This window comes from Podarcis cretensis, assembly GCF_951804945.1.
Source record: "Podarcis cretensis genome assembly, chromosome: 2".
Taxonomy (NCBI): domain Eukaryota; kingdom Metazoa; phylum Chordata; class Lepidosauria; order Squamata; family Lacertidae; genus Podarcis; species Podarcis cretensis.
The window spans coordinates 89,994,695-90,010,740 of NC_137171.1; the positions used below are offsets into that span (position 1 = coordinate 89,994,695).

Consider the following 16,046-nt stretch of genomic DNA (forward strand, 5'->3'; position numbering starts at 1 on the left):
GTGCATGCACACTTCTTCAGATACACTGAAACAGAAGTTACCAGACTCTTATATATAGTGAGAGGGTGGGGAGGGGTATTACTCAGAAGGGTGGTGGGAATGGGTGATTGACTGATAGTTGTGGTAAACCTGTTGATGGCTGTTTTTTTGAACAGTGATAAGGTAGTCCTGATTTCTGGGCTCCAGATGAATCCTTTGTCATTCTGTGAAATAATGATGAAATTGAATGACCAGTTGAGTTGAAAACATAGGTATGTGTGAAAAACATTAGAAATTAGAAATCTTCAAAAGAGAACACTACGAATATAGAGAACAGCACCAAGAATCTGGCTGGCGCTAATTTTATATTCTGGATTGTTGGTATTTATTTTCCTGTGCCTGTTCTGTTGCAACATATTAAATTTTGTAAACTGTGTTAAATGCTTTTTTAAAAAGTGGGGGGAAAGTAAACTAAACACTTGTGCCTTTAAATTTGTTCCTGAAGACTTGGCAGTAAGCATTACTCTTATTTGGGTATGGGATGGAGAAGCAGGTTCATCAATCCTTACCATGGTTTTCTGATCTAACAAGAATAGACACTGGCTAAAAATACTGTTCTAGAAGGAGATGGAAGCTGCTCTGATCTTGAAGTGGTCGAATTTAACAAGCTTGATTCATTGTTGCTAGTTGCATAGGCAAAAAAATTCCTTGCAAAAAAGCTCTCATAAACCAAGGTCCTGTGAATTATTATAGTTAATGTGAGTGTGCAGCTTGCTGGTAGATACATTACAAAATCCATTGCCATCTCAGGAGCAGCAAACCTTGGCATGTTGTGTCATCTAAACTCCAGGTAGTTTTCTCTAAAAAAACTTTGGCTACCACTCATGGTTTGTTTGCAAGGAAGCAAAACTTTCTGGTTTGTTCCTTGTGGCCCAGGTAAGGCCAAAGCAGATACTTTTGAGCAACATGCCCCAATGTACTACTCCTTCACACTAAACCATAGTCAAATGTTAACTATGGTTGACTGCAGGGGTTACCAGCATGGTACCTGCATGTGTGTACAGAGAGGCCTTCCATTGTGCCCACAGAGCCACTTCCCCACCACACCCCTCCCACACATGAAATTAGGCTTGAAAGAAGCAGTCTGTTTTAGCCAATAGACCAGGTTTCAGTATGTGATTAGTTGCAGGGTGGCGGGGGTGCCTATGACAGTTTATCCAGTTTGCAGATGTGCCTATGAGCCAAAAGGGGCTATGACCCCTGGTATAACATGATGTGCTAACACAGCCAGTGTGTATTGAGGGGCAGTTAGTAGCAGCAACATGGAGGGTTGATAATAAATGCAGCGGTCAAATTATCATGAAAGATCACTCAGGCAAGTTCAAAGTCTCTCTTGAAAAGAAGATAAGGTAGCCTGCTATCATGAGGCCATCAAAGGACAAGTAAAGTAAGTTTTCCTATGGAGAGAGTTGCATAGTTTTGATGCCACTGCCCCAAATTACCACTTAACATCTTTTAGAAGATGAAGACACAGAAACCCAGAACTCCAAGTGTGGGTGTTGATGGAGGCAGGTATGTTCATATGGGATGGGGGGAGCTGTTTCCAAGTCACTACTATGAAAGCTAAAATGTAATTAGTCTGTGGTGTAGCTTTTTTGCATTCCGTCTGGGTAAAAAAGAAATGTGGTGTTGTTCTTCCTATATCTGTAAGGAAGAAATCATCCTTGCTTGCAGTTCTGTTACAAAAAAAAAAAAAGAACTCCAGCTTTGTTTTTCTCTGTCAGAGGCTGGGAATATTTTTAGTGGGCTTCGTGACACAGCTGAAGACTGTTCATGTGACACACAGAGCAGTTTGCTTGTTAGGAGTCGCCCTCTCTTTCTGGAACATCCACTCAGAGCTCTGCCAACATGCCTAGGGTGCCCCTGCTTCATATTCTATTCATACTGCATTGGCAGGACAGAATTCAGTCTAACAAGGCTAGAGCAACATTCTGCTTAACCTTACTCTCTAGGACAGCATGTTCAAGCTAGGGAGAAGCCTTCGGCTTTACTGCACGTTCTTTTGCTTGCTTCAGAGCCAGCATGGAAACCTCGACATCCTCTTCTGATACAGTATGTTTTGTTACCCTCCCTTCTTTAGTGGTGCTTTTGCTAAAGTTCTAGTGAGAGAAAGCTCAACATGCAGATAGGCATTGAATACATGCAATGAAGCATTCCTTCAAAAGATGCTCCATTCATTTCTGAAATAGCTGCTGTCTGCTATTTTTGTTCATTCTGTCGTAGACTTACAAGTCCTGGTTATCCAGGTTGATCGAGAGCATGAAATATGTCAGAAATATATAGCAGGCATAAACCATATTCATCATGTAGAAGGATTGGAAAGTGGGAGGCTTGGATGAATGACTTTAGCCATACCTTTTCTGTTGTGCATGCCTGCTTGGTCTGTTTTGGAACTGTAATGAGATGGACTTGAAATGGTTTATGGTGGTGGTTTTTGTTCCATTTGTGTCATATAAATAGTGCCAGTAATAAATGGTGTATTTGTGCACATTTTTTTGCTTGCTTTTATGATGGAAGAATAATTGGGCATCATAAAGCTGCCCTTTTCTATGAAATAAATCATAATACAAAAGGTTCTTGTCCCTTTTCATCCTCATTAGAGCTGTTTGTAGTTATGCAAAGTGATTTCCCCCCCTTGGGGCTTTGAGGTCAGTCTTTGCTTTAGCAACAAACTGAAATTCAATCTGCATGAACATGTTAGAATTTCAGAAGGGTAAAGCATAGGTTTGTCATTGAGTAGCATTTATATTTTAGTTAAAACAGAGTTTGCCTCTCTTCTGTCTATCTAGATTGTGCATTTATTGGTTGTATTAACAGGCAAATATGTAATGAGGTACTTTGATTATGAAATTGGAATGTTTGATCGTCACTGCTCTTAATATAGTAAAAGTTGGTGTTTCCTAATCAGCTTACGTTAGATCTGTTAATATTCCTTAACACAGCCATTTGAATTAACTTAAGAAGTCTTCCCACCTCCGTGACTCCAGAGAGAATTTATTTCCTTTGTCCTATAGTTACTCTTCCCTTGTTGTTTGAGTTTGCAGAAAGTTTTGGTTTATTTGATTATTTTTTTGTCAGCGTGGCTGAATCACAGTTTGTTTGCTCAGAGGTTATAAAAGTTCAGTGGCTTGTGGCATTGTGCAGCTTTAAAGTCAGCTACCAGTTGTATCAGGAGATGCAAAAGAATGGGGGGGGGGGTGGATAGAGGAGTAGTTTCAAATAAGAAATCCATAGGAATGAAAATAAGAGAATGACATACTGTATTTGTTCTCTGTGCTCTTGTTCCCAGAACAGAGCTGCTTTGTTGGGGCTTAAACAGTGAAAATAGAGAGCATTTAAAGTTCCTTTCATTTGCTGTGGAATGAGTGATAGGTAGTTAAAATACAATGCATAATCGTTGCAAATTAAAGATGGGCAGTAAGAGATTAAATTGGGAGAAGGTAACTGTAATACAACAAACATCTCCAAAGCAGATTAGTCTGATTATTAGTGACTTGCTCAAGACCAGTGAATTTTGTGGTCCTGTGGGCTTTTAGCCCATGTCTCCCTTGTCAAATCCCAACACTCTTATTTATTCATAAGGCCACACTGATTCACTGACATTTGCTTTCTAGCATGATCATAAAGTGATGCCAGTCACCACCTCTCAGTCAAAAGGGTTCTTATGGGGATTGATAGAGATGGGGGGGGGGGGATCAAGTATACCACTTTGAGCTTCTTGGAGGAAAAAGTGGGATATAAATGCAGTAAATAATAAATAAAACTTGGCAGACAGGAATACATTTGATTCTCAGTGGCTCCCACTAAGTTCTTTGGAATAAAGTGAGCAGGTTACAGTTGGCAAGTCTGTTGGAAGTGGCACAACCTGTTCTTTTGTCCTGTCCTGCCAGGAAGCAGTTCAGCTGGTTCAGTGATGTTCTTGAGTATATTGGTTGCATTTCCACCCATATAAGTGGTTATAACTTCCTCTCCTAAGTATTGTGCTTAGGTGCATTGTTGTGGTATCTAGAGGCACCTGGTTGGCCACTAGGTAAAGCAGAATGGTGGACCTTTGTCTGATCCAGTGGGACTCCAGTGTTGTGGGAGCAAGGCCTGTTCTTAATGCTTGTAGCCAGGTAGTGGTGATGCAATATTGGTTGTGTAGAAACAAAGTACTGTACTACAGTTGTCTAAATTTCTGGACCTGTGAAGAAAGCTCCCAATATGCAGGCATGTTGCGCCTCTTTCCCCCTAGTTCGCCCCTAAAATATACTGGCCACACACCCTGCCATTTTGTAGAAGTTGATTTTGCCATCAGCCCAATTTATGTAGGGCATATACTTCATCTCTTATATTCATATCTGTCAAATTGTTTTGCTGCTTTTTGCGAATGCCCTGCTTCATGGATAAAAACCACCCAAGCTGGCAGTTGGATCTCACGTACTGAAGGGACAGCATCCATCACTGCACTTGAGGACAGGCGGCTAGCTTAGAGGCTCAAGGCAGGCCACAGCTCCATCCTCCAGCACCTCACTGTTGCTTCCTGCCCTCCAGCATACACAGCCTGAGGTAGCTGCCTCATCCCACGTAATGTTAGGGCTGACCCTGAAGTCAGTGGTACAGTTGCTTATCCTAACAACACCAAATTCATTATTCATTTCTACAGCTGCAAGTATCTACAATTCTTCTCTCCAGATGAGGTGATTAGCAACAAGCAGTAGGATTTGTTTAGGGCCTGGCTTTATAATTATAATTATTTATTATTTATTATTTACTCAGTTTGTATACTGCACTTCACCCAAAAATCACAGTGCAGCATGAAGATTGAGCTAAGCCCCTGGGTGAACTGGAATCTGAATAGACATATTTCTCTTGCTGAATTATTGCTTTAGCTCATAAATGCTACACATGTAAAGATTTGGTGTTAGTGGAGAGGGATTTATATATTTGCTGTTAGTAGAGTGGGTCATACAGTGTTCTGCAATGACATGCATTCCCCCCCCCCAAAAAAAAATGTATATTGCATATAAAGAATGGCAGTGTTTTTAAGTGCTACTTTTTGTATTTTATAGATTTTTTTTTAATTTGGTGTTGCATAAGCATCTGAGTGCTTTCATTTTGGAAGTGGAGAAATGTGGTGTACATCCTTAAAATAAATAACAAGTGCTGTGTACACTAGGGGCTTTCTTTAAATGGATTTTTGCTTTTTCTAGCATCATGTCACTTCCCTCCCCCCCTTTTTCATTCCAGAGCAAAAACTGTTTTCACAACTAGAAACATAATTTTCGTTAATACTGCAAGTATGAACATCTTTAAAATGTTTCCAGCATATGTTTAAAATTACCTATAAATTAATTTATGTAAAATCTATTTGATCCACACATTTCTAATCATGTAAATATTCATAATATAAATAAGTGTGCATTAACATTTGTGTTTGTGGCAATCTAAGATAAGAGATTGATCTAAAAATTCACAATCCATCTATGAATACCGATTTCACACATGTAATGTTTTATCTTCATCTAAGAGTGCCCTCTGCAGGCTAAACTATAGCCAAACAGGATATGTAAAGCAAGCTTGATTTATTCAGTGTATTGATTGGTAAAGTGTGTTTTGTACTCTTAAAGGGGAAAAGAAGCTTGGGTGGGGGCTATTTTGAGCATTAAAATATCTGATGAGGACAAAAGGATCCATCTCTTTCCCATGCTATTGTTCCAGTTGCAACTTTTCAAGGCTGCTTTTCACTAAATATCTAGTTTGGCCAAGTTTATATGCATTGTAATTTGAGCTAATGCATATTTGAACTTCTTAAATGCATATTTTGGATACTATACAAGGGGGAGGTGGAATACTAGGAGTGCATTCCCCAAATGTGGGGACAATTATAAGCCATTTTAAATGGAGCAAAGAAAGTAGATAGAATTGGGGGGCAAGAACTCCCAGTCCTACAATCCATCACACTAAAATATCTCCTTTGTTTCAGTTCTCTAGCAGGAACAGTACTAATGCATATATCCATTGGACAAAGTCTAGTATTTGCAATAAACCCTGATATGCATGCATACTGGGCTAGGAATGTTAGGTTACCAAACTGGAATAAATTAAATATGGATTAAAATATATGTGTTACCCAGTGTGTTCTCTAGCTTTTGCTAGTATACGTGCTGAAACAGACTTTGTTTGAGTGGTTCTGTGGTCAAACAGAGATCCTTCTGATTAGTAGACATCTCTACTGCTATGAGGGTGGCAGACCACACACCACAATTAAACAGCACTGAACCAGTGTTTGGTATCATTAAAGACTTCAGGTGCTGGGGAGCAGTTGGAATTTTTAAAAAAATGATCTCTCAGTTATTAGCTTATTTAAATAAGTTCATGTGATGCTCATCAGAGGTCCTGCCATTAACCTTGCCTCCATTGCTACAGGTTTACATGCTCTGTAGTATAGTAGGCTAGACTATTCTGTTGTGGCAAGAGTCCTGTTTTCTTAAGTTCTCTTTCAACCTAAGTGATACCAGGGTTTAAGCTTCAATACTCTAGGTGTAAGAGGTCTAGCCTGGGTTGCAAGCCGATTAGCAAATGTAGACGGTAAGTAAGCATTTCACATTCTGAATAAATCAATATAACTGTGTACTTGGTAATGAGGCAAGCTTCCTGTTTGTAGGTAAACTGGTAAGGACTTGAGTGAAGAAACCCAGTTGACAGGGTTCCCTGAACCAGAAATGAAATTATCCTATGTTAGAAGTCTTTTCTTTCTCTATGTAGTTTCATAGCTGTCAACTCTAGCTGTATACCTAAAAATAGTAAATCTGCCACTGATTTACTTGAAAGTAATTCATCCTAATTACTACCTTTTTATATTGTAAGCTAATTTTTGTTTGTAAAAGATAAGCAAAAATTAATCCACAACTGATCATATTGATTGTGTAGTTGTGCAAAACAGGCATGTTTTGTAAATTGGCATAGATGTATTTGCCATTCAGAGGTGAACTTGGGGCTCCATAAATCCCATTTTATCTTGTAATCTTGTGGGAAATTAAGGTTCAGTTTAAATATTGCTTTTGTTGTGTGTGTGTGTGTGTGTGTGTGTGTGTGTGTGTATTCAACATGCTGTAGAAACTACTGACATATCTTCTTGGCTAAGGAAATATACAAACTGTTGCCTTTGTTTCCAGAACATGTGACAGAAGTAGAAGTACTTAACCAAGTGTATATTTTTTATTATGCTAGATGTCTTAATTGTATTCAGAGTTCATATGATGAACTATGACTAATAAATGAAAAAAAATGTTGTTAGCATGCTTGCTGCGAAGCAGATCTCTATTATCTACACTTTTGAACCCCTGAAGGCAATAAGTGTTTAAAGCAGATAATTACATTAAGGTTATAAAAAATACTTGATTTTCGATAACATGGTATCTCAGCTGCCTCCCACAGATATCCTTGGTTCTTTTCTCATGTAAACCATGACACCTAGTCCACACATTCAATGGTCCTGTATCCAAATTTTGGGTTGGGCCCCAGCTTGACAGTAAAAGCAGTTTGATTGTAGAATGGACTCCCTTGGAAGATGATGGACTCTCCTTCATTGGAGGTTTTTAAGCAGAGGTTGGATGGCCATCTGTCATGGATGAACAATATGACCATTCAAACATATGGTATAATATTAAGAAATATGCCCACAAATGTGTGTTTGGCCTAAAGAGAGGTCCCAGGTAAGAAAAGCCTGAAGACTTCAAGGTGTATTTCCTGGAACTTTTCACAATGAAAGATTCCAAAGGTATATACATGCTAAAGGTAAAGGGACCCCTGACCATTAGGTCCAGTCGTGGCCGACTCTGGAGTTGCGGTGTTCATCTCGCTTTATTGGCCGAGGGAGCCGGCGTACCGCTTCCAGGTCATGTGGCCAGCATGACTAAGCTGCTTCTGGCGAACCAGAGCAGTGCACGGAAACGCCATTTACCTTCCTGCCGGAGCGGAACCTATTTATCTACTTGCACTTTTATGTGCTTTCGAACTACTAGGTTGGCAGGAACAGGGACCGAACAACGGGAGCTCACCCCGTTGTGGGGATTCGAACCGCTGACCTTCTGATCGGCAAGCCCTAGGCTCTGTGGTTTAACCCACAGCACCACCCATGTCCCTTATATACATGCTAGTCTATGGTAAAAAGGAAAAAAAAAAACCACCAGTGACATTGTAAAGATACCAGACTTAGATAAAAGCTTTCATTGCAATAAATCTGCTGTTCTTTCGGGTGTCTCAAGATTCTGGTATTCTCCCTGGAACTGTAAGAAACCGATTTGGTTAATAAGCAACTTGTATTATGCAGGTTGGGTACATCTCCTGCTCATAGAGAGTGGCAAGCAAAGCAAATAATGTAATTGTCATGGTGATGAAATTTCAAGAAGAGATGTGACTACTTTTGTCTGAGAAATTACTAGGGTTGGTTCTAAGTTTCCTGTTATCATGATATCTGCTCCTTGTTTGGGGTGTATATGGTGTTAGGGAAGGAGTACTAACTGTGGGGGACATGTTGTGCTCCTTTGGGGTACTTTGTCCACCTTTGGTCCCCACGCTGCACTCAGCTCTCACCTGTGGTGATAAAATTTAGTATTTTGTTCAGAGTTAGAGATAGGTATCATTGGTTCTTGCAACCACTGATAAAAACTTCACCACTGCTAATTTTCTAGCATTTGTCTGGTCTTCCAATAGGAACCTCACATAGTGAGCCTCTGATTTTCCCAGGAAAGGTACCAGCAAGGGCAATATCAGTTCAACCCTGGCTTGCTCGTATTTCACACAGTGTAGCAAAATATGTTTTATAGAATTGATGTCTTGGGCACACGAGCAAAGTCTGTCGTGGTAGGGAACTCCTCTCAACCTGCCATCCAAGACTGCAGAAGGAAAGACGTTTAGTCTGGCTTTTGTTAATAACCTTCGATAATTTGGTACTGTAAAGTTTCTAATGTAAGGTAAGACATGCCTATATTGTACTCCTACAGCCAATGGACTACAGAATGCCTGTGATCGAGATTGCAAGTCACTATGTGTATTATCCCATAATCTTTGCTTTAGTGTCTTTAGGGCGCCTTCATAACCCCAGGTAAAAAAATGGGGGGGGGGGGGGGTTGACAGACCATTAGAGGTGGCTTTTCTAGCCATGGTTTTCTGCCATTTGCTGACAAACTCCTCATTGGTCAGATGTTGATACAAACTCTTCCCTAGATCAAACACTGAAATCCTGAGCCAGTATTTTAGGGCAGCCTACCATGCTTTAATTGAGATTGGGCATTCACCAGATTCTAACAGAAGTATGGAGTTGGGGGCGCAGTTAGGGACTTGTAGATCGTAAAATTTTTGCCTGAAAGCCGGCTAGCTTAGGCAGATCCCCATTGTGCCAGACATTTGCAGCATATAGAAGTTGGGAAACGGATTTTGCTTTGCAAACCCTCAAGGCTGCTGGGACATACAATTGCTCTTAAATAAAAAGGCAACTCAAATAATTAAGGAGATGGAGCAACTTCCCTATGAGAAAAAACCCCAGCATTTGGGACCTCTTAGTTTAGAGAAAAGTTGCAATGTTTAATGTAGACTGTGACAGTGTATGTAAGCTAATTTTTCCTCAATGATTAGTGTTTTTTTACAAAGAAAAAGACTATAAAAACATTTCTTATTATTTTATTTTTTTAAATCAAATTATGTTCCATGCTTTTTAGGTGCCTTATATGGTTTTCATGTGTTGTCGGTTTTTTTATTTTTATTATGGCTAGGGGCCTCAAAAACTGGAAGTTGCATGGGCCTCTCTGAACCTCTGAGAGGGCCTGGCCCAGTGGCAAATGGTGATGGGTGAACCCCCATCTGCACATGCATTGGAAGGCATTTGGGAGACAGGTGTGTTTGATCTGCCACTGCAGTAAAATATGGTTACCCTCTATAGGGATATTCTTCTGTCTGATTCTGAATATTACATATAATCTCATCCTTCAGTTACATCTCCTTGATCTTAACTTGTCTTTATTATAGACAAATCAGAGGTAGCCAGTGTGGTTGCCTCCAAAAATACTATTACGCTACAGTATGTACCATATCTGGCCTTCAGCCATACTAGCTTGAAAATTGTAATCCAACACCATCTGGAGGGCTACCCCAGAATCAATGTTTTGCATAAAATGAACTTATAAAATTATTTTAGCTGATCTTTCTCTCTTCTGCGTGTTATTCACGTTTTGAAATTTAGTATCCCCTTTTTCTCTCCTCTTCTGGGTGTTTATTCCTTGCAACAATATATAAAGAAACAGTCATGCATATCCTCCCCCCCCTACCCTTACTGCGGTTTTCTTCCATTCATAGTGCTTTCCCCCAGTTACATAACAAGCTGCCTTTTGAAGGGCCATGCATTCCACAAATAGTTATACACTTTTATGTATGCACACAAGTGCACTGCATGAAAACTGGCTTATACAGAGAAATCCTTTCATTTGGAGAAACATTCTCTAATATATTGGAAACCAAACTACAATAACTGAACTATTTAAGGAAAATAACTAAGAGGGATTTTTTTATTTTATTTATTTTATTTTATTTTTAGTGACCTGAAGGCTGCATTGTTGGCCATAGGTATGCATGCTATTCCCCCCCCCCCATCCAGCTATGGTCTCAATTGAAATAGGTTTTATAAGAGGGGTTCTTGTTTGTTGGCAGCGGGGGCTGTGTTGAAAACAGGCGAAACCAATTTAGCCCAGAACTTACGTTGAGATTAATATGCAGTCTTCAATGTATAGAAATATGATCAGTTTTTAGACTGCCAGTGTACATTCATGTACCACTGAAATATTTTTATTCTTTGTTATAGATAAATGTGGTTTATAAATACATGGATAATCATATATATGAATTTGCTGGATAAAGGTTTTGAGTTCCAATATAACAATTCCCACACTCTTCTCTCTCCCCCACCTTGCACCCAATTGAGAGGAATAAGCAACGGAATCTGTCCCCATCAAGCTTGAGGAAGCTCTACATGTGACATTAACAGGCACTGAGTTGACTTACTGTCCTGTACATGAGAAAGAATCCTCAGCTCACCAAATTCATTGACGAATCTATTCTTCCATCTCTGAATTATTCTGCCAGTGCTTTGGAATGCAGTATTTTCTTTAGCTGGCACACACACACACACACACACACACTATGTTATACTTGTGTCATGTTCAACCAATCCCAATGCATCCCTGGAGAGAAACCCATAGAAATGTCCACCATGTCTGCTCTGAGAGCGTCTATCAACTTTAAATCTTAGAGTACTTATTCTGCTAGCATTGTTTTGGCAAGGACATTATGCTGCTCCTTCCTCATTTGTCTAAACTTCTTGGTTCCAAACAGACTTGGAAAGGAGCCTTGGTTAACTGCAGGTGTTATGAGCATCCAACAAGTTTTGAGCTTACAGGTTTCCAGCTTATCTAAGAGAAGGAGATTGGAAGCTTTTGCTCTAGTTTTTTGGTTTTTTTAATTATTATTATTAACTGCAGCTTGTTGTTTCATCCAAACCTGATAAACTGGTTGACCTTAATTATTGTAGTGTAGTCTGTGGGTTATGGAGCTGGTTTGTTTCAACAAAACATGGCTAAGAGTAACCAGTTTGTCAGGTTTCGATGAAACAACAAGCCACAGTTAATCAAAACTGGAAGCCAAAGCTTCCAGTCTCCTCTTTAGAGCTTTGCAGGAGCGTGTATGTGAGGGAGCACATGCAAGCCTTAGATTCCTTATGGCTCCCTCCCATAATGATAAACCAGGCTTTATTGTGATGTCTCAATTGTCCCAGTGTGCAGTGTAGACAGTTACAGTGTCTCTTTGAGAGTCTTCGTGGGTCACTGTGTATCAGACAATGAATCTCATTAGAACAGGAATGAACTTCTTCCAAGTTGCCGTTGCCTACTATATGAGTTATCCTATAAAATGAGCATGTTGAGTTCCTTCCCAATGTTTTGAGATAAGTCTCTGCCAGGTTAAGGATATCAGGAGCTTGACTACACAGGTGCAAGGTTGGATCTCCTGCTGGAAGGGGCAGAGGGGAGATGTTTTTTGTCTGTTCTCCTGAAAATCTGCTTCAGAAGGAGGGGAAACTGTCCTGGACAATGTAGAAGGTGGTACTGGGGTCTGTAGGGGGGAAGGGAGAACAATAGGAAATCTCCTTCCCACCTCTAGATTGGTAAATCTAGATCCAGCTCATGTCCAAACTGTTTTACGGCAGCAGTGTTCATAATGGAAATTTGGTTTTTCTACAGTGGCAATGACAGATGTTCTGGAAAGTTGGAGTCTCTACCCAAGTTACCTTTGTTAGCTTTTTATTTTTAAAAATAATTCATATTCTGTCCTTCCTCAAGGATATCAGGGTGGCTAACAATAAATTCCATGGAAAAAATAACACAAAATCATAAAACTACAATCTGCTGGTTTCACAACCGAACATCATGCATAGTATTGGGACAGTTTATTAATCTGGCATCTCTATTGGGAAACCTCAATTACATGTCACAATATGATGAGATGTTTCCAATGAAGGAACAATGAGAATGTTGTAAAACTCTTGAGTTGCATTTCTGCATTCAAAACTTCTCTACCACTTGTACCAACAACAGTGTCCTCTATTTTGCATTCCACTCTTGCCCTTAGTCAGGTGCAAAGATCCAGTTTACCACTGTAGGGGAGCAGGGCTACATTAAATTAGTTGACTGGGTTATGTGGATGAATTTCTCCTGAGATCTCATTGATTAGTTGGGAACAAACATCTTTGATGCCCTTGAAAGATCTGCATTGATCAGTTGAAAAATATACCCACGTAATTCCTCACTCTCATTAATGCCAGCCTTGATAAAGTTTGATATGCTGTGGGTGACTTAAAGTTGTCTGAACCTTTGGTTTTTCTGGTGTTTCTGTTTGGCTTTTCCTATGGCAAAGTTGTAATCTGGCTCAAAACCACTTGAAAGCTTTTCCCTCTAACTGTCCATGTATCCAGGTCCTATACACCTATTCACCCTGGCTCCAAGGCATTGCAGAGCTTGTAAACTTGGGGTGGGAGGAGGAGCCAAAGGCCTGGGTAGCTAGCATAAGTTACTTCCAACACCCAGGGGCAGAGAAGCATATATAAGGAAAGTGAATTGTAATTGACCTGGAGCTGTAATGGGCATAACAGTTGTGTGCTCTGTAGCTTTAAATTTAAGTGACGGTGAGCTTGCATTTTTTTTAAATGTTCTCTGCTGAAGGAAAAGCATATACCACGCGTGAGCTCAGTGTAACTATTCATTTGCATCAGTGATAGTGGAGCACACAGGGCTGCTTGTTTTGGCAAATGGTCTGTTTATACAGCAAGTGCCCAGAGCTCTTTCAGTCTCACAGATGTAGGGAGCAGAGTAGTTGGTCTGGGCGACAGTCCTAGCAGTACCTAGCACTGAGCAGGGTGTTGCAGACGGGCCATGCGGCAATGTTTATGTGGTGTTGCTGTACCTGTGTGTGCTGTGAAAATCATTTCAGTGAACCTGGCAAGGTGAGATCCTGCAGAAAAGCATTGCTGCGTCTGATTTGGCTGCTCTGTTTACAACTCTAGTGGCTCATTAATAAGCAATATTCTTAGATATGCTCCTCCCCCCCTCCCTTGCTGGCTTGGCTTTTTATAATCCTTGAGTCATTTTTAACATCTGCAGTTAAGAAGCTTGGAAGCGTAAGGGCTCCCGTCTGAGTGAGTGTTAATCTTGAATATAAATGGCACATTCTTTTTGAGGAGTAATATTAGTAAAATTGATGTGTCACATAGCTGCCTAGGTCAGCCACATATTTTCATGCAAATGCTTGCTTTGCTTTTCAGTTGTACAATGTGCATTTCATGGGAAGCCTGAACATATTGCAGAATCATCCTTGGTGTTGGAAAAAGCAGCCTGTATGGGCACATGCCTTTATCATTAAACCAGTGACCTTCAGAAATAAACTTGCCATCTTTTTAGGTTTTTATAAGCTGCCACATCAAGCATCATATTCCAACATGAATAGGAACAAATGTGGAAAATCCCAGGTTTTCTATGCATCTGTGTTTCAGTAAATGGTGGAAGTATGAGAGGCACATGCTTATTAAGTTATTAATACTTCTGTTATCCCTCAAGTTTGGTATGCAGAGGAGAGTAGATAAAATGTTTACATTACACTTTGATAACTTCATGTTAAAAGATAGTTGATCCAAGAAATTCCCCCTTCATTCTTATTCATATGTGGAACGGGCACTCTAGTAATATGAGCCAGAGCATTTGGTTACAATAAATACATGGTAGAAATGGCTGCAGAATATATAAGCAGGAAAAAGCACCATTCTATTGGCTCAGTTTGTTTATATTTTGGGTAGAGAGTGTCTTCTATTAAACAATATCAATTGTCCTTTCTGTGAACTAGAAAAAGGGGAGATGAGGATCTTTACTCTTGAGGATCTGCCAGGAATTTTATTGCTCTCTATAATCCTGGAAAAGAGGTTGCTCTGCCCTATGCAGAGCCCCTGCTTTTATTGGGACCCTTTGTCACCACAAAGTGAATGTGGAGCAGTTAGACTGAGGGGCCAATGTTTGTGCTCTGAGGTTAAGGCCTTGTGGCAGCGGAAGTAACATTCCTCACTGCACCTGCAGTGGAAACAATCTCTTAACACCTCCCTGATGTTCACACACATATACTCCTGCTTCTTCCATATTTACTGATTAAGTGAAGCGATAAAGTGCTAGAGAATTAGGTGGATATCACTGTAGGCCCTCCTTTTTTAATCTTTGCTGTTTGTGGAGATGTCAGTTAGAATCTATTAAATCTGCAGGAAGTTTGTGCCACACATGTGAGTATGTGTGTCTGGTGTCGTAAACTTTGTCATCCTATTAATATTTATTTAGTCACTGTTCGTTTGCAAATTTCATAACATGTTTGAGCTGGCCTACAATAATAACAGGAAATAATCTTAACATTAAAGGTGAGGTAGCGTCTACTCATTGTCTACTGAAGTGAAAGGATGGGAGCAGGAGGAATGAATCAAATAATTTATTGCTGTATTGTATCAGCTGCATTTTTAAATACTTGCATATTTTTACCAGTCTCTGCCAATAGAAATAAACATTTAACTGCTGGTATCTTAATATTAATAACCTTGCTAACCCTTGACCAGGTCTTTTGGTGGGAGGCTTAATGCCTGGGTTTAATCAGTGTTAGACTTTAGAACTGGTATGTTAAAACAGGATGACCGATCCTTCTGTCTTCAGATAAGTCTGTATGAACATGTAAGACCCACTTCAAAGCCCCTGCAATTAGAATGTGAAGAGTTAATGAACCTCGGAAAACTTCCCAAATTGTGTTTCTGGCACCCCTTTAATCCTAGTCAATCAACCCTTGTAAAAGCTTGTTTGAGGTAATAGCCTGGGAGTAGTGAGCCTTAGCAGAACAAATCATCAAAGAACTAAGTGTGAGAATGCAGATAGCGGGGCCTCTCTCTGTGTTACAAAAGACCTGGTCTTGGGTTAAAACATGTTGGATATGACCATTCTCTGAAAGAGGCAAGGATGCTGCTGTGTCTATGAGAGAGACAGAAACTTCATGGGGAGGAAGGCTGGGGGCCCTTCCACTGTAGGCTTCAGATTATATATGTGTGTAAATAAACCATACATCATAAAGACACCAGAGTCTGTGTCCCCCTGGGTTAAAGTGTGCCTGGTACCTCTGGAATCTCACACTGCTCAAAGATAGGGTGGCATATAACAATATTTTCAGCATTAAGCTGCCCAGATCCACTTCATTAAGAGATGACAGAAGTGGTGCTAATAGTCTCTAAGCAGCAGATTTAGTAATTCAAAACTGGAGTTCTTTATCCAAACCACACAGTCCATGTGCACCATGTTTTGACTCTGGATTCCCAGTGGGTTAGGCCCTTGCAGTTGGACTGTGTGATGAGTCACGATGGGTCACTGTTCCTTTAGTTAGAGCATTCTTAACAGGATTATTACACAGCT

At 40.1% G+C, this 16,046-nt stretch overlaps 1 protein-coding gene across 5 annotated transcripts in view; it reads left to right on the forward strand.

Annotated features, from left to right (window-relative positions):
• The window catches only part of TMCC1 (transmembrane and coiled-coil domain family 1), a 111,519-nt gene that overhangs the window by 70,167 nt on the left and 25,306 nt on the right, over window positions 1-16,046 (forward strand). The window contains exon 1 of one of the 5 annotated variants that reach the window (XM_079964536.1): window positions 1,909-2,091. The exons of the other annotated variants lie outside the window; for them this stretch is intronic. Within the exon in view, the coding sequence (XP_079820662.1) occupies window positions 2,062-2,091 (30 nt within the window). The 5' untranslated portion in view covers window positions 1,909-2,061. Of the gene's footprint in view, window positions 1-1,908; window positions 2,092-16,046 lie in introns of those variants that run through there. 5 annotated transcript variants of the gene reach the window in all.